Below are 22197 nucleotides of genomic sequence, written 5' to 3'. Positions count from 1 at the left end.
CATAGACGACATCTAGCCATAGTCCTATACATAGATAAAAGATAATTCTATAATGAAAAGCAACCCTTAATATCTTCTTTTGATAGGAGATAGTATTGCAATAATTATGCACAAACTGAACCGGAACTAATAATACAACTTCCGGATATAAAGAGAAAGGCGAAGTCATCTTCCTTCGTTAGAAGTCTGAAGACAACATACTCAATGTCTAAAATTCCATGCATTCGCATACACTAAAAACATGCCACTTATCCATCCATCTATATTTAATTATACTAACAGAATATGCCCTAACTTGTATCTTCCAGGTATACCTGTACTAAACTGTACTCCAAATCAAATGTTCTCTTGTATCTATATTGAGCATATATCTTATCTTTCAATCGTATTAAATACTCAGTTTGGGCACCAAATTTTAATTTCTGATATTAAGTAGATCTTGACTTAACATGCTATCCTATTCCTGAACTTACAAAACTATATCTAACCATACATTAACTCGTTTCTCTCATACCAATGCTGTTGCAAATTTAGTTGCTTTCACTGCATGAATTCTTACCTGTACCCTCTGCCATTACCAATGAAAATTGAAAGCATGCTAATGTCCTTCTAATCACTTTGGGGAGTATAATTTTTCAGTAGATGTTAACCTAAATAACCGGTTAATATTAACTACCCATGAAGAGTCGCAAAAATACCTGGTTTAGGACCCAGGAGCGGGGTGAACTTTCTCAGTGCTGATGGACCCGTAGATCTTCCCAGGTCATCCGTCTAGAAGGAAACTCTGAAGTTAAACCTAGGGGGGGCCTTCTTCAGTCTTGGACGACAACCTTCCTAGAGCTGGTGACATAAACAAATCACCGGTTGGCAAACCTAAACTGCTTAAGGACGAGATAGGCTCTGTGTATCAGTATCACATGGTTATCATACCCCTTTTTTGCCTATTAGCCAAAACTTTGTTTGGAATATTTCCCCAGATAATTTAACTTAAATTCTTGCCTAAAAACAATGTTATTTAAAATTATAGGATTTTTTTTCTTTTTGAGTGATATACCATATTTGCTCAAATATTGAAAGTTAGTACATGGGATTAATACTTTTGTTATAATTGTAAAATTATTTTTAAGTCTGAGGTTTTTAAACAGAATAGCTAATTATTCATGTCTGCAATGAAAAAAAAAATAAGCGAATTATACAGAATAATGAAAAAAAGGTTTAAAAAAAAACAAAAAAAACATCAAATTAGACGTTATGAAAAGATTAACGCATAAAAGTTAGATTTGGAAAAATACTTTTCGGAAAAAGTTGGTGGCCCTGAAAAGGGCCGTTTGGTTTGGTTCGTTTTGTGTTGGGTCAAATAATGGTTTAACCTCCGAATCCGTAAAGGGTTCTTCCTTGTCTCTTCAGAGCGTAGACGACATCCATGGCGGTGACAGTCTTCCTCTTGGCGTGCTCGGTGTACGTGACGGCATCACGGATGACATTTTCAAGGAAAACTTTCAGGACACCACGAGTTTCTTCGTAGATCAGACCAGAGATACGTTTCACACCACCTCGACGGGCAAGACGACGGATAGCGGGTTTCGTGATACCCTGGATGTTATCACGAAGTACTTTACGATGACGCTTAGCGCCTCCTTTTCCTAAACCTTTTCCTCCCTTTCCACGACCAGACATGTTGTGAGTTTAGAATGCGAGAAATAAGATTGTGCGCCGCAACACTTGAAATTTACTATATATAGGTCTCCGCACAAAATCCGGCGGACCTAGTTGAAAGCACCCCACGTGATTCTTTATTACCAATGAGAATAAAGGGAAATATTTGAACATTTTGCGCGCATCTAACAAAGGAAAACTCACCAAGCACTTCAGAAAGTAGCATCAGCAGCAGCTGATGACAGCTCATATAAAAGCTGTAACGGCTGTGCGTGATCGTGTTTATTTGAAGCAGTTCGTTCACAATGGCCCGTACTAAGCAGACCGCTCGTAAATCCACCGGAGGAAAAGCTCCTCGTAAACAGTTGGCTACCAAAGCCGCACGTAAAAGTGCTCCAGCCACTGGTGGAGTGAAGAAACCCCATCGTTACAGGCCCGGTACTGTAGCTCTCCGTGAGATCAGACGTTATCAAAAATCCACTGAGCTTCTCATCAGGAAACTTCCCTTCCAACGTTTGGTTCGTGAAATCGCCCAAGACTTCAAGACCGATCTCCGTTTCCAGAGTTCTTCTGTGATGGCTCTTCAGGAGGCCAGTGAAGCTTACTTGGTTGGTCTTTTCGAAGACACCAACTTGTGTGCCATCCACGCCAAACGTGTCACCATCATGCCGAAGGATATCCAATTGGCTCGTCGTATCCGAGGCGAGAGAGCTTAAATTTATTATCTCTCTTCATATTCAAACGGCCCTTTTCAGGGCCACAAATTTATTATGAAAGTTTTTCTTTACTGTTGTAATTTAATGCGATTTTCATGTTTTTTTAAGTGTTCCATATTCTGTTACTTTTCAATGTGATTTTCCTCTTTAAGTGTATTTATAAGTGAAACATTTTTCGACATCAATTGTTTTGAGGCAATTTATATTCGAAAAAGTTGTCAAAGAACAAATATATTACAAATAAATGTTACCAAGGGCAAATGGCGCCCAAGACAAAATAATATTCAAAACCCACCGAATATGTCACGGTAACATATTGAGCGTGTTTCTAACAGTATTTTGTCTGGTTTTATAGTTTTTATGTTTTTCGTCAATCTTACTAAATGCGATTTTTTATTTCTGACCTTTGTGATTCTTTACCAAATAGGTACTCCTGCAGTATTTTACCCACCGATTTCACGATCTTAGCCGAGCGTTGACGAACGCTTTCGGCGTTAACGCCGACGAAAGCCGAGAATTCGGAGCTACGGTGCAAGAACGCTAAAAGTATGTGAATAGCAACAACATTACAAGGAAAAGATATTACACACACACACAACAAAATGGATAAAATTAATACAAAAAATTTGGATAAAATAAATCACAAACACTTACCGTAAGTTTTTTTAAAGTAAAATAAATTTATTTTGTTGAATATATATATATTTTTTTTGTTCATTTTGTTTTCCGATAGCTTTTTTGGGCGGGGGGGGGGGTAAGCAACAGTAATAAACACTTCAATATTTTCCCACTAAAAAAAGACATTTAAATAATAAAAAAGTTTTATTTTATTATTTGTAATACAAATATAAATTGCCAATTATCGTTTTTACAGTAAATTATTTTATGACCAGATATATATCGTTGTAAATGTGTTTCTAATGTTATTTAATTATTAAAATAAAACCAACTTTCAATCAATAAAAATATTTAGATTTAAATTACTCGTAAAGTTGTTGTCACTTGTACTGAAGTAACAAAAATGTTGGCTTGTTCCTATTTACAATGCCTCCCCACGGGACAGTTAGACACCAGGGTCGTTTTTTAACGTGAAGAAAAGGAACAAAAATAAAAACTGTCTCAGTCGTGAAGGATTTCTCGTCCACTGACAGAGAACAAGAAATTGAAGTGCAGCATCTGAAGAACAGATACTATACTTTGATCTTGTCCCGAAGGCCAAGAAGATTGGCTTGTTGTTACTTGATCTAATATACAGGATAATTACGAACAACTGAAATGTGGAGAATGATGACTTGAATATCACTTTATCTTAAATAAATATAAATGAATCTTTATTTGAAATAAAAGTTCGATAACTCAAAAATTACTTAACTCTAAATTAATTTAACTGAATTATTTCCCTTTGTATTGTTTAGATTATGAAACAGAATTCGGGTCAAGATCAAAGTGTAGTATTTGTTCTTCAGATGCTGCTGCATTTCAATTTCTTGTTCTCTGTCAGTGGAGGAGAAATCCTTTACGACTGAGACAATTTTTATTTTTGTTCCTTTTCTCCACATTAAAAAACAACCTTGTCTCGTGGGGAGACATTGTAAATAGGAACCAACAATATTATGACTATATTGTGAAAAAAATAAAGAGCACGAAAGATTATTTTAAATAATTTTGTGTGTACATCAAAGTTTTCTTTTCCGTTGAAACAAAATCTGTTTCATTTATAATTTATAAGTAAGTTGAAAGCTCGACAAATAAACAGAAATAAAACAAAAGCATTAATTGCAGACGAACTTATTGAATAAAAGGATTTAATAAAATAGTTTTAGATACATGTATAAATCAAAGCGTCCTGCGTTAAAAACTTCTTTTCATTTGAGATTTCGTATTCTAAAAGATATGTAAAATAAGATAGTAGATAAAATACTACAAAACAACATGAATTATTGACAAATGTTATTAACTTTACAGATTGATACAGAATTTGGGGATGTTTATAAAAAATGGTTACGTTGTGAAATGTATTTAATCAACAATTATGTTTTGATAAAATTGATATTTTTCTGTACAGTGCTAAAAGATTTTTAGACAGAAAATCCAATAACACGCAGCAAATATGAGTTTATTAATATTTCTATGGAAATAGTGTCCATTATATTTTAAATAAAAAACGAACCCAAACGAGATAAATTAATAAGTACTAATAAATGCTCCGAAAGTAATATTGTGCTACATAGTTCAATACTAATAATGAAATCACATTGTAAGAGGCAAACTTTAATTTACTTTTCCCTGCTTCATTTGAATGCTCCTTTACTATGTAACCTTTCGTTAATGTTTTTTTTTGGGGGGGGGGGGTTTAAAAAACATTCACTTCGAAATTACTTACGCGTTCTTTTCTAACACCATTACAACAATGATCATATATTATTTTAATGGTGTGTAAAAAAGTCATTAAATTATTGGTTGAATAAAATCGTTATAAGACCATAACCAAGATTACGGTAATGTTTTAATCTCTATAAAATATAGAAATACTTCCAAAGTGTGTTCCAATCTTATAATATTTGCAAATTCGATCAGTATTTCAAAAGTCAGGAATAATCTTTTGGACAGTTTACATCCTTACAATTTTTTATTATTATTTCTAAGGGTCACAAGATGATTTTTTTTTTATTTTATTTAAATTAGCAAATTATTAAAACTATTGTTTCTATTCATTTAGTTTGTAGATAAGATCAAGCGTCGACGAGTCTTGTGTTCCATCCTTGTCCTGTTGTATTGTTGGTATCATAAAAGGGGTACCGTTGTATGATCGTCTAAATGTTGATGTCTATTTGTGATATATTCATATGTAATTGTTCATATGCAGTTGTGTGTGTATATATATATATATATATATTTTTTTTTTTTTTTCTTTTTTTTTTTTTTTTTTTTTTTTGAACATACCTTAACTTCATGCGTCGTTGATCTTGTCAACCTAGAATTCATCTTGTTCTTGGAGGGGAGACTGGAAACCTGTTTTGGATGAATATTCATTCGCTCCAAGACGATGATTGGTTTTATATAGTTTTTTTATTCACTTTTCAGGTGTCGATTGCAGAAGAATGGAAAGTGAATATCTTTGCTTGCATGGTTACTTCAAGGTTTATTTTCACACACGTCAGCCCCCACCCCAGCGAAAGGGGAAAGGACGACCTGTTAAGCCGTCCACTCTTCTTTACGTTCAAACCCAAACTCACTGACTCCAGCTAACTTGATCACATGACTCACAGACCCGAGCAGCTGACCCTCACTTCCGGTAAAATGTGTCTACAATATAATTTACCATATTTCTTATGTTCAACCTATTTCCTTCCCACCTTTTTATTAAAATGTATGGCAAAGACATACATTTTCTACTACCTACATTTACTAAGAAGGGAATACCTAAGCTCACCCCACTGGCAAAGAAAACTGTCATACCATTATCCATTATCCAATAAATAATATCTAATAAATAAAATACACAATCAACTCCCTGTGACTCCAAGGCCTCCATCTTGCATCTTAGGATCATGCAGAAATCATGATAATCTCTCATCATAGCTATAACGCGTTTCCATAAGCACATGACTCCTACGAGATAAAAGATTTCCCTTATAACATTACGAGAGCGTTTTCCTATGTTGGTCCGGCCGAACTACGAATCCGGGGAAAAATCCCACGAAAAAACAAAACAAAAAGATTTCCACGACCATCCTGAAAACTAGAATAAATACCGACTGAACCTTTGACTCTTCCAAAACTTAAGAACTAGTTGACCCCTTACTCATAACCCAGTAGTGTGTCTTTTTTTTTTTTTTTTGTATTTCTTCGGTACACTGCTTAAATCTTATTTCTTTCTTTTTCCCAATTTTTTTATTATTATTATTATTATTATTATTATTATTATTGGCTCACATGGAGCTTTCACACAAGTCAAGAAACGATCTGATTGGAAACCTGTGGTGTTCTCTGGAAACTGAGTGACAGCAAGTCTCCCCAGACGTCCAGCTCTCTCCATCTCCTTCGATAACATTTGCAAATGAATTGCAAATGAATTTGCATCATCGCAACAGCCTCTTACCATTGATTTCTCAATGGCAGTGGCCATTGGTTTATACTGGAATTTAAGTGGCACTCAGCCTCCCCAATGTCCCAGTACTCTTTGCGCTTGTCCAGCCGAGGTCTGGCTAGTGCTCGCTCCTCGGCCTTTCAGTCTTTCTTGACCCTTCTCAGCTCTTTGGTATCACTTTTTTATTGGGAATAACGGTGATGAAACAATGGGGGGATGAATGATGGGGGTGTAGAACTTGTAGATATGCAGCTTCGGTGTTCTTCATTCCTTGTAACGCTTATTCGTTATATTGTCTTCTTGTATTATTCTCCGCATTCAAGGGTTTTCCTTAATATTTCAGTCGTTTCATTATCATTAGTCGTTGTACTTTTGCAGTTATTCCTCTGATTCCAATTTCTGATATTCTTATTTCAAAGTTTTTCGGAATTGTTCCTAGTGCTCTTACTATTATCGGCACTATTTTGATTTTCTTCATCATCCAAATCCCTTTTAACTCTCTGGCTAGCTCTGTGTATTTGCTTCGTTTCTCCTTTTCTTTCATACTCACCCTATGGTCAGCTGAGACAGCAAAGTCTGCGATTTGACAGGATTTTTCTTGATAATTATTACGACATCTGGTCTTCTTGATTGGATGGGTTTGTCTATATTTTGTGATAATGTGATTATTCACATGTGGGTGATTCAAGATTATTTTTTGTAATGCGATTCTTAATTATTTAAAAAACTTTTACACTAAGACCTATGTTTGGATGTTGTAATTTTCTTTAAATACATTGCCGTAGTTTTCTTATTTTTGTAGCAAAATTTAACGATGTGTTGTAAATCATTTTATTTTTTCTTGTACAAATATTTAGACATGACTTGATTTTCAAATTTTAAGTTCACTACATATTTATTTCGTATAAAGAAACAATATTTTAGAACGTAATGTCGCAATAATTAAACAAAAATATACAGCCAAGGATTTGTTCCCAGGCGGTCTCCACTACACTATCGTGTCCGGCGTTAGTTCTTTTGGGTTTTCTTTGAGGAAGCATCTCTCTTGCTTCCTTGGTCTGCTTGCCCCCCTTTCCTGGAGCCACTAACTGTCTCTTTTTTGGATTTTTTGCAGGTTTTAGGGTTCTCTTTTCGGACTGTCTTAAGCAGCTGGCCGAGCTAAGTAGAGTGTGGTTGTGGGTCAAACCCAACGGAATCACCCTCTCGCTCAAATCAGCGGGTCTAGCTCTGGAAAGAGGATGAGGAAGAGGACGGTAGCTGGTCAAGGCTCCAGCGCCGCAATTCCTAACCTGGGGTCCAGTTCTCAAAGGGGGCCTTCATGGTCAAATCTGTGCGCTGTTCCACCCTCTCCCTGCGGTCCGGGCTCTGCTACTCCGCCTAGCCCGGGTTCTGCCGCATATGTCCCTTAAGGCCAGCACGAGGGCTGCCCCCTGCACTCTAGAAGCAGAGTTTAGAGCATTAGGCTACTCTGATAATTTCGATGTTGCCGTCCCCAGCAGCAATAGGACTAGGCCAGCTGGGAGAGGTGATCCGGCTTGGTGGGAGAGACCCAGGGCTTCAACTGTCAGCCTCTCGACCCAGAGGAGGAGTGTACTCCCGGGGCCGGGATTAAAACATTCGGGTTCGCTCGAATTCTCGCATTTGGGAACCACCAACTTGGATCAGACAATCAAGAATGCGGTGCCTGACGACCGGGAGCAGGCTGTTAACAATATCATCAGCCTCGACCTAGACCTGTCGCAAACCCTAAAGAGGGATATGGAGCTGAGCAGCAGCGGCAGCAGCAACAACAACTATGACAGTTGCGATGATGATAGTAGGAGCAGGAAATCAGCCCAGGCGGGAGTTAAACGATCGCGCTCCAAGAGGAGGAAGGCGAGGGCCGCTTACCCTGAACGTGAGAGTGAGGCAGTTGGTGCCACTGTGATGTCACCAGCCGAGAAGCCTTCTGATTGACCAGCGCTTCCGGGCACCCAGGAATCTCTGGATAACATGATTCCTCCCGGACAACGAATACCGCCACCGTCTAGTAGGACACCCCCAAACACGCCGGCAACCCTCTAAACCAAAAGAGAAGCCCCGCAAGAACAACGTAAGCAGGCTCCCTCAGGGTCATCACGTGGCTCCTCCACCAAGAGCAGGGAGCCGCCAACCGACCCAGGGGCCGCGGAGTCGACCCCGGGGGGCTCGGGGCGTCACCACCGGTTTACTAGACGCCTTCTTCAACCTATGGTCCCGCTTGGGGCCGCCGGTAGCCTCGCCCACCTGACCGGTGTCGGTAGGCGTCTGGAAGGGCACAGTCGACCTGGACGAGGCCCCCCTTAGAACGATGGAGGTGCTGTCCCGGGCACACATGCAACCCACGACTAGGTGAACGAGTAGGAGGACTCCCTACCTAGCCGAATACCCGTCGTCACGTCACGTCAGTCAAACTTGCTTAAGAGGCAAAGCCTCACCTTAAGAGAGTCACAGTTAGTCCCGCCGTTGACCCGTCGGGGTGCCGGTCGGTGTGTTTCGGCGTGTTTCTTTCTTACTTTAGCTCGTCGCTCCTATAACTAACTCAGCCCTGGTCTAGGCTTGCTAAAATCAATTTATTATTATTTTCAATCTATCGAAAATCTTAATAGAGTTGTTTTTTAAATTCCATTGTAACAACAGCAGGTGTCGGTAGGCGTCTGGAAGTGCTTGAGGAGGCAGAGGAGTTGGCAAGCTCACTAAACTGCCCGCTGGTGGTGTCGGTAGGCGTCTTGAAAATACCCGCTCGCTCGACGACGACTAGGTGGACGGACGAGGAGGAGGACTCCCTACCTAGCCGAATACCCGTCGTCACGTCACGTCAGTCAAACTTGCTTAAGAGGCAAAGCCTCACCTTAAGAGAGTCACAGTTAGTCCCGCCGTTGACCCGTCGGGGTGCCGGTCGGTGTGTTTCGGCGTGTTTCTTTCTTACTTTAGCTCGTCACTCCTATAACTAACTCAGCCCTGGTCTGGGCTTGCTAAAATCAATTTATTATTATTTTCAATCTATCGAAAATCTTTATAAAGAAAATTAGTTTTCATGTGAATGTTATCATCTATTAGTCTAACTTCGTTTAATAAAGAAATCATGTTAATGATATCGACTGCGGCCGGGTGCCGGAACCGCATAAGCATTTTGTTTTTATAAATAGCCAGTCTTGAGTTAAGGAAGGAAAAAAAAAAAAATTTTTTTTTTAAATTAAAAAATAATATTCGTTCGGAACGGATCGAGGAAAACACAGAGAAATGGTCTCTCCATCCGCACCACTGTCCGTTCATCTTTCCGGTACGAAACGGACTCGGTCGCTGTCGTACCTCATTGAGGACGAATCGTTTCGGTCGAGGGCTTAGTCTCAATAGATCGCGGTGTGGTGGCTGCTCCACTAAGTACGACACCCCGAGCCTGAAGTCAAGTGGTCTACGAGCGATCCCTCGTCTCACGCTCCACAGTTCGAAACAGGACGGCGACGGCAACATCCCGCCGGTCGCGCATGTCGAGTCGGTTGGCCCGTTCGCGCACGCCGCCGCGTAAGCGGCAACGACGACAGCGACCCGACGACGGCCTGAAGACCGCCGACGAAACCACCACCGCCGCCACAACCACAAGCGATGACGACTGCTATGGCAGGCTCCAGCGGAACGGAAAGAGACGCCTTTCGTAATACCGTGACGGCACCGGTCGCGGTTCCGGCTTAGAGGCTTTCAGCCGTTATCGCGCGGAGGCAGCGTGGCACCGCCGCTCGTTCGAGCGAGCACGCGAACCGTTGCTCGGACCCGGATTTTCCAGGGCCGCCGAAAGCGCACCGGACGCCACCCGAGCCGCGGCGCTCTACAGGTACCTTTTCCGTATCTCCGGACGAGCCGATTCCACGGACATGGTCCTTTACGAAGAAGAGAGAACTCTTCCCGGCGACGTCTCCGGGCTCGCTTGCGTCACCACGGTTCCGCCCGGGAAGCGACGGGCGCCGCCGACATCGCTGCTGACAGCTTCGCCACCCCCGGGCCCTCTCCGAGTCTGGGTTCGGGAATATTAACCCGATTCCCTTTCGACGGGAGGCCGGCCGCTTCTTATTATTTCGATCCAAAAAAAAACATCGGAACTCTTATTTCGGTTTCGTTCGTTATTTTTTTTTTTTAAAGAGATCTCCTTTTTAATAACGGATCCGGCGCCTTTCGGGAAGACTTTCGCCCGCGTCTTAGGACCGACTGACCCGTGCTCGACCGCCATTGGCACGGAACCCTTCTCCACTTCAGTCTTCGAAGGTCTCGTTCGAATATTTGCTACTACCACCGAGATCTGCACCCGCGGTCGGCTCCACCCGGGCTCGCGCCCTAGGCTTCCGTGCTCGCCGCGGCGCCCTCCTACTCGTCGCGGCATCGTTTCGGCGCGAAAGTTCATCGCTCCTTGCCGCGACGGTCCGGCATCGGTCCGTGACTCCAGCGCCATCCATTTTCGGGGCCGGTCGGGGCAGGTGAGTTGTTACACACTCCTTAGCGGATTCCGACTTCCGTGGCCACCGTCCTGCTGTCTATATCGACCGACACCCTTTCGGGGATCTCATGGGCGTCGCGTTAGGCACCTTAGCCGGACGTATGGTTCATCCCACAGCGCCAGTTCTGCTTACCAAAAGTGGCCCACTTGGCACTCGCATTCGAGGTTACCACCACCCGTGGGCGGCGGCCCGAGGGTCAGCTGCGTCGTTCGGGAGAGTCGGCCTGTTCCACCCGTTCCGAGTTCGACAGTAGGTCGAGGCCGTGAACGGCCCCGGGGCCTCCAATCGTTCGCTTTACCGGATGGAATTGCGACGATCGAGCGCCAGCTATCCTAAGGGAAACTTCGGAGGGAACCAGTTACTAGACGGCTCGATTGGTCTTTCGCCCCTACACCCGGTTCCGATGATCGATTTGCACGTCAGAGGCGCTTCGGACTTCCACCAGAGTTTCCTCTGGCTTCATCCCGACCGGGCGTGGATCGCCATCTTTCAGGTCCCTGGTCGCTCGCTACGCCAGAGTCGGCCGAGTCGTACTCCCAAAAAGGAGAAACCGACCCGGGGGTGATGCGCCCGCGCGCAGCGCCTAAACTCGACGACAAAATAGGACTAGTTCAAGCCGTGGGATCTCACCGATGGGCGGAAGGAGGATGGGAAGCTGGCGCCCGGCAATTCCCCTTTGGATAATGCGCCGGTCCCCTCTCGGGGAGGAGGGAAAACAACCGCACGCCAGCCACGGGCCTTCCCTCTCCTCGCGAAGAGGAAAAGTGCGGGCCTGCAGCAGCGACGGCGGAAGGCCGGAACGCCGCGCCGGCGGGATCTGGCACGGCTCGGAGGCGGGTGAGGCGAGGGAAGACGGCGGCACGAGACCGACGACACCCCCGACGACCTCCGGACGACGTCGCCACGACACCTCTCCCAATCGATGCCCTCCTACACGCTCTCTCGCTTTCGCTTCGCTTTCAGGGTTAGTCAGAGGTGGCCCCTACGACTCGCGAACGGCCAGGACTCCTCGGTCCGTGTTTCAAGACGGGTCTGGTGGGTTGCTGATGCACGTCGCTGCACGTCGGCTTAAGAAAAGCGTCGCCGAGCGACCTCTCCGGAAACGGAAACGGGCGCTGGCGGGGTTGCCCCCGACAAGAACCCGAAACATCGTCGAGGTGCGTGACGGCGAGGCCGCGCCGGTCCTATCCCGCCTCTCATCGCGCACGCGCCCGAGACGGTGGGGCGTCGAGGGAGCGACGCACGAATGCGTCGCCCGCACGCGACTTCCGGCGGGGTTAAAACGGACCGGCTCGCCATGTGTAACGGATCGTGTCAGATTTCCTCCGTTCCCGGCAGAAAGGGGCAGTTACGTTTGCGGGCCCGACGGCCGGTGGCCCCCGAATTCACAAAGAAAACGGGGATTTTCAGGGAGATGAAACGCCTGCCGCCTACGGAAAAAAACCCGCGTGTTCGACCTGCACGCCGAGAACGGGTCGCGACGACGGACCGGAGGGGAAGTGCGTCCGGTGCCGGCCGCGCGGAGGTCGCGCCGAAGCGCCCGCGCCATGATACGCCGAGTGATGAGAAGGGGACGGGTGCAGCAGAGTCACGCGCGGATGGAGCAGGAGGAAAGAAGAAGCGACGGATGCTGCAGGCGGGCGCGGCAGCAGCGATCGAGAGGACGAGTCCCCTCCGTCGCAGCCACCGACGCCACCGCCACGGTCGTCACCACGTTTCCCTTCCCGCTATCCACGCGGCCCGTCTCCTTCGTCGGCGACGCGGGCACAAAAGCTGGCCCGCGGAGAACGAGTCCCCGCGGACACGACGACGACCGTCCGCGACGGCATCTCTTTCAAGAACACATCGAGTTTGGGCTCGAGCCTAGGCAGCACCGGACTGAGTCCCCCTGCGATCGCGGTGAGCGGTCCCACCCGTTTACCCCTGGGCGGTTTCACGTTCTCTTGAACTCTCTCTCCAAAGTTCTTTTCAACTTTCCCTCACAGTACTTGTCGACTATCGGACTCGTCCCGGTATTTAGCCTTGGAGTCCAAGGCGTTCGACAGGGTGGACCATCGCTTCTTGGGATCTGTATTGGAGGCTGGCGGTTTTGAGCCTGACTTCCGCTGATGGATCTCCATTCTGTATGCTCGGCCAACGTCAGTCGTGCAGGTAAACGAGGTGCGGTCGGCGCCGTTCGCTACTTCCTGGTCGGTGCGCTAGGGGTACCCGTTGTTTCCCCTGTTATATGTCCTCGCGTTAGAAAGAACCTTTCCTATGCAAGCTGAGGTCTGGGGAGACGACTGGCCCTACGTGGTATTGAATTGCCTGGCGGTGCGCGGACTGGGGTATCTGCAGTTGCCAATGATGTCACTGTGTGTGTGTCGAGCCATTGTGACATTTTCGTGGTGATTAAGGCACTCAAGTCACAGGAGCAGTTGTCAATCTTAGCAAGTCCGTTGACTTGAGGTTGGCAGCCTGGCAGGGCTCTTTAGCACTGCCAGGCTCTTTTGGCTGGACTGACGGCCCGGTTCGTATACTTGGAGTTTGATTCGGACTGGGCCTCCAGCTCGACAAAACTGGTCAGAGGAACAGGCAAAGGTCGGAGCGTCAGTGAGGACTTGGCTTCGGAGGGTGTTGTCCCTCAAAGGTAGAGAGGAGGCATGTACTACATACATCTTTCCGCTCATCCTTTACAAGCTGGCTGTACTTCCCCTGCCTGCGGTTCGTCTTGCGGCTTTGACCTGATTGCTCTTTTTCCTTTTGTGGAATGGGCGACAGCCGCTGGTCTGTAGACAGGTCCGTACTCAACGTCCGATTGATGGGGGCTTGGGGATGCCAGATTTGATGAGCCACAAACGTGTTGATAGGCTGGCGTTCCTGAGTAGAACTCTGGCAGAAGAATCTGCGTGGGGGCCCTGTTGTCAGTAGAGCTTTTCCCGACCTCATCGCCGATCACTCAGTCGAAAGTAGACGCAAGCCGAGAAAGCAGCCGCGGTTCTCAAGAGGCGCTCAGTGTTGCCAGGGTCCAGTGACCTCGCCCAGCCTATAATTATACTCGGTGCGAGGAGGATCACAAGGAAACTGTGGAACATGCTTTTTTCGAGTGCTCCAAGCTATGAGAATACTGGGCGTATGTCAGCGAGGTCACGGCTCGCATCATTCCCGACCAGGGGACGTGCCTAGATCTAGCAGCTGTTGTCTACAATGCAGATCCGCTGTGGCCTAGGGAAAAACGAATGGTGTTCCTAGCAAACTAAGGCGTAGCTAGACTAGTTGTGTAAACATCACGCATAGAGATAGGGCGAGGGGGGATCCAATCTCTCATTACTATCTGATTTCGCATTTTAAACATCAACTTAAAATCAAAATCAGATGTGATAGAAGGAGGCTATCCCACTCGGTATTCAGTCATAGGTTGATACACACTGCTAGTTTGTGCGCATTCACACAAAACAGGCTCGAATACGTGTTCCCTACCTAGGCATGGCACATGCCGACTATAAGAACAAACAAGAAAATCCCATCATGGTGGATCAGTCCCTTAGCTAGTTGGTATGAATGAATCTTAGGGCCCCATTATTCATTTTTCAGGTGTTAGAATACCTCCAAGAAGTCCGCACCCAATAATTTATTTTTGACCCTGTCCATCCCCACGTTACACATCTTGGAGGTCACCGAACATCCCCGCAAACCCCACCCATTTGTTTTATCCGTAGACTGCCCACTCCCACTTAGGAAATGACTCCCTTGTTTTCGGTAGTGAATCGGAAAACAGGAAGCATTTCGGAATTAGATTAGGAAGGTAGAGTTCCTGCTAACACATCATCATTAGCATTTTATTTGGTTTCTTTATTTTGTATTACTGTTATTTTTCTTTAGCTTTGGGTGCTTTAAAGCCCTCACCCCCCACCCATCATCCTCATATATCATACACATCACAACTTCATATATCATACACATCATCCAATTTTTGTATATAAGAAAATATCCCTAATATATATATATATGTTAACATATATATATATTAGCATTGTAAATATTGTAAACATGTCATTTTCATCTTATCTGGGTAGATTTCAAATAGCTTAGGTTCATAGAGTGAATGCGGTATTGTAGTGATTGCAACTAGTTTTAGGGAATAGACCAGTGGACGACTCCCGACACCCCTTCCTCCCACCCATTCCTTTCGGGCTTCATGCCTAATCATTAAATTGAGCATTTTTTGTTATATAACACCTGCCTGGCACTTGTTGTATGTCTAAGAAATGTACGCACAATTTTTATGATGAATAAACAACTCCTCGTTAAATGCAAAATATTTCGGTAAAAAAAAAAAAAAAAAAAAACAAGCTAGAAGAGTAACTCATCTCGCATTTGATAACATTTATTGATATTTTTACGACCTGCCCTAGCGTAGTATAAACAGCCCCAACCTCCCACATGTTATGAACGGCTTTCGGAATAAACACCCCCAACCTCACATTTAAAGAACGGCTTTCGAGATGAGGGGTGTTTATTTCGAAAGCCGTTCTTAACATGAGATTGGGGGTGTTTATACTACGCTTGGGTAGGTTCTAAAAAATATCTATTTTCTTTTACTTTATTTTATTTATTTATTTATTTTTGTTATATTGGCTTTTTTGACCACTTCGTATGTTATAAATAGTCGGAAAATTGGAAGACGAAAAAAAGAAAAAGATTTATGAAATGAAATGATAGAATAAGGATGGAACTAGGGTTTTGTTTTATTTTTATTCAAATGAACGATTCTCCTTCAATAGCCGAAACGCGTGTTTCGTTTCATATGCCCGATGTTTCATATTTCGCAATTTTGATTTTCCAAGTGATTTTGGCCATTATTTTTTTCGCACGCTATTAGTCAAAATAGTATATTTTCTTCATTTGAAGGCTACAAAAATTATTTTCATCATGATAAATTATTTTTGTTAATTAAAGTTTAATCATAAATATAGGGAAGTAGATATTATTTCCAATCATCTATTTTGCTTTAGATATGCTATCTATATATCTATCTATCAGGTGTTTCGAAGCTTATAACTACTTGAAAAATGTTATTCAAAACCTGATTTTTTTTCAATTAAAGGAGCAAAGACCAAATTTAAAAAAGTAACAGGCTTAATGGCAAATTATGCAATCTTTGTTTTTAAAATCGGTTTTCTTTAAAAAAAGATTTAATAAAATCAACAAAATTTACTTACTTCGATTATAAAAAATATATATAAATTCCAAAAAATCACTTACCTATAAAAAATACTATTCAATGAGTACTTCAATTTTTCATTGTTAATAATTTATCCATATTTATATTTTATATTCCATGTCCTTTTTAAATAAATTACTTTTTAAAGCAAGTATTCAAAAGAACGCGCGATCAAATGTTCTTCACAGTTGAAATAAAAGGAGATAAATATCTGCTTTTTTCGCGTTGAATCTTCAGTCGCACTAAGCGTCACAATTAATCTCTCTTTCTATTGCTTGCTGTAAGCCAAAATTAGTATTTTGGGGCCACCGTCACTGAAAACTGAACACATTCACTTAATAGTTTTGTAGGGGACTAAAAATTAGAGGACACTGGGGAAGAGTAATCTGCCCCTGCTCTAAGCTGGTTGGTTTTCCCTTTGGTCAAGGGCAGATGTGTAGCCTTTCCCTCTCCAGAAGAGGAGAACCTTCATTCCACCATGATAGAATAAGGATGGAACTAGGGTTTTGTTTTAATCGTGCACAACAAATTCAACAAGTTTTTTTTTCGAAACTAAATTATCCCTTATAGGAAAAATTCGTTCCTGCAACGGCTGTCGGTATTCCTGTCAAATTCGGCGCCTGATACAGGATTGGCTGATATGGTCGAGTACGTTGCGTTCAATCTCTGTGCCCCCTTACCCTCCATGTTGTATTATTACTATTCATTTCTTTCCATGCCCTGCTGCTAGACTGTTGTAGTTTCCAGTGCGGTAAAATAAATAAATAAATATATATTTTTTTTTAAATGGTGACAACTTGTAACATTAATGCCTCGTTAGTTCGCGACGACCCTGCTTTGTTTTTTGCTCAACTCGATTTATTTTTCAAAGAAAAATCGATTGACAACCAGGCAGAGAAATTCTGTTACGTCGCATCCATTTTACCTCAGGATACAATTACTGAGGTAAGAGAGTTAATAATCTCTCCACCTACAGAAAAGCCGTACAATGTACTTAAGGAGAAAGTCACGACTGATGTGACTGTTTTTACACGTAAGCGTATTTCGCAGTTGTTGGAACAAGAGACCCTGGGAGATAGCAAGCCGTCCCAATTTCTAAAACGGTTACAAAAATTAGATGAAGGTGCGATGGATAAAAGCATCGTTAAGCATATTTTCCTCCAACGGATCCCGACGGAGTATAAGGTGGCTATCGCTGCTCAGGATGAGTCCACGCCGGTGGAACAACTCGCCGTCATAGCAGATCACATTGCAGACATATTATCCACACAATCGTCTGCAGTATCCAGTGTGAAGACCTCTGGAAGAGACGAGCTTCTGGAAAAATTAATGGAGGGCCAAAAACGGTTGGAAGCCTGTATGGACAGAATGGCGGAAGACATCGCCAGATTATCATTAAAACAGAAGCAGGGACATGGCAGCAGAGGAGGTCGCAGCCAGTCCCGGGAACACAAGCAAGAAGCTATTTGTTGGAAGCACAAGAGATTTGGCAAAAATGCCAACTCTTGTATTCCACCTTGCAACTATAAGAGGCAGGGAAAAGCCTAAACCGACAGACGAGAGTGGCATCAACTGTCGGTGCATCCTGCTCTGGCCGCCTACTTTATGTTGTAGATAAAAATACAGGCATCTCGTTTTTAGTGGACAGTGGGGCATAAGTTTCCCTTATCTCAGCAACATCAGTGGACAAAAGGTCTCCTCCCTGTAAATTTACACTGCGAGCTGTAAACGGTTCGATAATACGGACTTATGGGGAGAGGTGCATAGACCTTAACTTGGGTTTACGCAAATTGTTTATCCACGTTTTCATAGTGGCTGACGTAAGCTGTGCTATACTGGGTACTGACTTTCTGCAAGCATTTGGCCTGGTAGTAGATATGTCAGGCCAGTGTCTCCGAGATCCAAGCACACAACTTGCAGCATGTGGGGTGGTGGCGACTGGCACACCATTAGGTCCACAGATAGCACATGCAGACCAGGACGAAGCCTTCCTGAGTCTGTTGAAGGAATAGACTTCAATATCGGTCCCCTCCTTTCACAAGGAAGTGTTACCACACACTGTAACTCATTACATTGAGACAAAAGGCCCACCCGTCCATTGTAAAGCCAGACGTTTAACACCTGAAAAAATAAAGGCTGCGAAAGCAGAATTTCAGCAGATGATGCAGCTTGGCATAGTTCGTCCTTCAAATAGCGAATGTGCCTCGCCTCTTCATCTTGTTAGTAAGGGTCCAAATGCATCGCGGGCATGTGGGGACTACCGAGCTTTAAATGCCACTAGGAAACTGGATAGGTACCCAGTATCACATATCCAAGATATAACAGCAGTGGCCCAGAATAATAGGGTCTTTACTAAATTAGACCTTATTCGGGCATACCACCAGATCCCTGTGGAGCCCGAACATATTCCCAAAACGGCAATTATCACACCGTTTGGAATGTTTGAATTTTTGCGTGTTCCATTTGGTTTACGCAACGCTGCTCAAACGTTCCAACGTTTTATAGACCAGGTTCTGCGAGACTTGCCATTTGTGTGTGCATACATAGATGACGTCCTCATTGCTAGCAGTAATAGGCAGGAACACATAGATCATGTGCACCAAGTATTCCATCGCCTGAACCAATATGGTGTTGTTTTAAATCCATCGAAATGTACTTTTGGTCAATCCGAGGTTATATTTTTGGGGCACCATATTTCAGAGAAGGGAATTTCCCCATCCCCAGAGACAGTCAAGTCCATCCGAGATTTCCCTATCCCTGCTACAATGAGACAGTTGCAGCAATTTTTAGGATTAGTTAACTTCTATCGTAGGTTTCTCCCTCATGTTGCCCAAGTACTTTTGCCATTGACAGGTATGCTGACAAATGTGAAGAACTGCAACATTACACTATCGGAGGAAGCAATAGCAGCATTCAACAAAGTAAAGGCCATGTTAGAAGACACCGCAAAGCTGTCCCACATTCAACCCGGTAGTGAACTTTGCCTGGCAGTAGATGCATCTGCAACTGGAACTTGAGCAGTCCTGCAGCAAAAATGTAATGGGAACTGGCGACCTATTTCTTTCTTCTCCAGGAAATTGACTGACGCAGAAACACGCTATAGCACATTTTCCAGAGAGTTGTTGGCCTCGTTTTCCGCAATAAGACATTATCGGCAGCTCCTAGAGGGACAGCCATTCTACTTGGTGACTGACCACAAGCCTCTATTAAGCGCTCTGCAGTTCTCTTCAGACAAATACTCTCCCCGAGAGGTTCGTCAGTTGGACTATATCCTACAGTTTACGTTGGATGTCAGACACGTGAAGGGAGCTGACAATATACCAGCAGATACACTGTCACGAGGAATAAACTCCTTCACATTGGGAGCTTCCGTCGAAGCCAACACCTTAGCTATAGAGCAAGAAAAAGACGAGCACCTGCAGAAGCTTCTGCAGAATAATGAAACATCACTGCAGCTGGTGAAAATGGCATATCCCAACAGCCCTAGAAAAATAGTGTGTGATATCAGCACTAACAAACTGCGCCCATATGTTCCAGCATCCTTAAGGAAAGACATATTCAACGCGGTACACGGGTTATCACACCCAGGGGCCAATGCGTCGATACATTTGATGACAGACAGGTATGTCTGGCCGAGGATGAAAGCAGACGTGCGAGAATGGACAATGGAGGGCGTGCAGTGTCAAAAGGCCAAGGTCGGTCGACATACACGTGCGTCACTAGGCACATTTCCAGTACCTGATGAGAGGTTCAAGCACATACACCTCGACATCACCGGTCCATTTCCGACATGTGAAGGCCAATGCTATCTTTTGACATGTGTCGACAGATTTTCAAGATGGTTTGAAGCCTTACCAATGCCGGATATGATAGCATGCACAACAGCCAGAACTTTCCTCGCTGGATGGGTAGCAAGATTCGGTGTTCCGGAAAATGTGACAACTGACAGAGGTAGACACTTCGAGTCCGAACTGTTTCATAAACTCTCAGGACTTTTGGGCACCAGAAGTATACACATGACAGCATACCATCCACAAGCAAACGGAGCAGTTGAACGTCTAAATTGCAGCCTAAAGGCCTCTTTATGCGCAGTGCTTACCAGCAATACAAAGTGGTTAGAACACGTTCCTCTAATTTTGCTGGGATTGCGCACAGCAGTGAAGAAGGATATGGATTGCTCAACAGCAGAAGCGCTGTATGGTATCACACTACGCCTGCCAGCACAATACATTTGTGATACACCAAATAAAGTTTGGGACCCTGCATCATTTGTTGATAGACTGACAAGAACCATGGCCAAAATGGCATATTCTCCATCAGGAATAAACAAGTGCGCTAACACATATGTGCCAAAGGCACTAGAGACATGCACACATGTTTGTTCGCGATACAGCTAGGTCGCATACCCTGCAACCACCGTACCGCGAACCTTTTAAAGTCAACAAGAAAAACAAGAAGTATTTCAGCGTCCTCATTAAGGACGAAGAACAAAATATCTCAATTGACAGATTGAAACCCGCAACACACGAGGATGCATATTTAGAAGTTGATCCCTCACAAAGGATGCCAGTCGAAGTGACATTGGAAAAACGCCCTTATAAAAAAACACGTTCGGGCAGACAGGTAAAATGGCCTGCACATTTAAGAGACTTTGTCTCAACATAAAAAAAACAAAAAAAAAGAACAATCCTCTCACAACATTCAATTAAAAGTACTCTGTATTTTGTGGGGGAGTGTTGTAGGGGACTAAAAATTAGAGGACACTGGGGAGGAGTAATCTACCCCTGCTCTAAGCTGGTTGGTTTTTCCCTTTGGTCAAGGGCAGATGTGTGGCCTTTCCCTCTCAAGAAGAGGAGAACCTTCGTTCCACCACGAGGTGAGCTCTGAGAACTTTTTCCACCAGTCGGTGAGTCTTATCGAACTGTCACTATTGTATTTTGTTTTGTTGTTGTTTAAATGTTTGTCAGTGTATAATAATATCTCCTTCAAGAATGATCATAAAATGTGTTTTCAATCGATATTTATTCAATAAGGGATCAGTTTTCCTACCTTGCGAAAGGGGACGAATTTTCCGGGGTCGAATTTTCCAGAGACGAGTTTTCCCGGGACCGACTACAATATAGCTGCCTTCAAGTCCAACGTAAACAAGTTCTTGATGAGCCGTTCCCCTCAAGTTAACAAATTTACCGAATTTCCATTATTAATAATTACTATATTGTCTAATTGACTACTGTACACTCTTTAACCCTTATCCTCGAGTAGCCTCTGGGCCTTGATAAGTGGTGATGCCTATGTAAAAATAAAACAAAAAAACTTGTGCATTTATGTTATGGCGCTGAAATAATGTTATTATTTAGAAAGCCGTTCTATTTAATTTAACTTGAAAATACGCTTAAAAGAATAAAATACTGCCTACACACATGAGAGAGAGAGAGAGAGAGAGAGAGAGAGAGAGGGGGAGGGGGGGATTAGAATATACATATAGAGCAAATAGATGTTTTCGGAAAATAAAAATATTACAATTGAACGTTTTTAATTATCATTTTTATTTATTTATTTATTGCAGTATTGCACCATTGTTTTAAGATTTGAAATGAAAAATAGTCTGTAATATTTTATGAAACATGTCTAAAGGATTGAACACTACACACACACACACACACACACACACACACACACACACACATCTATAAACGTGAACGTGTCTGTGTGTCTGTCTGTGTGACTGTGTATCTGTTTGTCTATGTACATTTCCCTACGCAATAACTCTGTCAATTTTAAGTTTACAGACTCGAAATTTGATATTACAAGGTACTGAGATTTGGGAAAATCGATGTGATCGGTTTTCGGCCAGAAATTCCGTTGTTAAGGGGTCAAAGTTCAACGATTTGACCTTTGAGAACTCTACCAAACTCCTCCGACAATTTTGTGTCTACACACTTGAAATTTTAGATATAGGTTCCTTGGACATGGATCTAACTTAATAACTTAATTTGAGCCCAAAATAATAAATTTTAAGGGGTC

The 22197-nt window shown here is 43.5% G+C and overlaps 3 protein-coding genes and 1 pseudogene across 7 annotated transcripts in view; 1 reads left to right on the top strand and 3 right to left on the bottom strand.

Annotated features, from left to right (window-relative positions):
- The window catches only part of LOC145303651 (uncharacterized), a 637407-nt gene extending 631875 nt beyond the window's left edge, over positions 1-5532 (bottom strand). For 2 of the 5 annotated variants that reach the window (XM_080145215.1, XM_080145217.1), the window contains exon 1: positions 5316-5524. The gene's annotated coding sequence lies outside the window, so the exon portion shown is untranslated. Of the gene's footprint in view, positions 1-5315 lie in introns of all 5 variants that reach the window. The other 3 variants (XM_080145214.1, XM_080145212.1, XM_080145219.1) reach the window with 3 other exon arrangements.
- Positions 1366-1677, bottom strand: LOC145240261 (histone H4). Its single transcript, XM_080103843.1, has one exon. It carries the CDS (start codon positions 1675-1677, stop codon positions 1366-1368), a length of 312 nt encoding a protein of 103 aa, XP_079959969.1.
- Positions 1866-22197, top strand: part of LOC145303650 (histone H3) — a 43489-nt gene continuing 23157 nt past the window's right edge. The window contains exon 1 of the mRNA XM_080145211.1: positions 1866-3027. Within this exon, the coding sequence (XP_080001337.1) occupies positions 1962-2372 (411 nt within the window). The 5' untranslated portion in view covers positions 1866-1961 and the 3' untranslated portion in view covers positions 2373-3027. The remainder of the gene's footprint in view (positions 3028-22197) is intronic.
- Positions 9803-13117, bottom strand: LOC145240611 (large subunit ribosomal RNA; annotated as a pseudogene).

The sequence above is a fragment of the Euprymna scolopes genome, chromosome 19, assembly GCF_053919585.1.
Source record: "Euprymna scolopes isolate OS-2025 chromosome 19, ASM5391958v1, whole genome shotgun sequence".
NCBI lineage: Eukaryota > Metazoa > Mollusca > Cephalopoda > Sepiida > Sepiolidae > Euprymna > Euprymna scolopes.
The sequence above is the reverse complement of the archived record's forward strand: the minus strand, read 5'-3'. Positions and strand labels throughout refer to the sequence as shown.

What these genes read in the sequence shown, in the direction of transcription:
- LOC145240261 (XM_080103843.1), bottom strand. Translation starts at nt 1,677, where the DNA reads ATGTCTGGTCGTGGAAAGGGAGGAAAAGGTTTAGGAAAAGGAGGCGCT.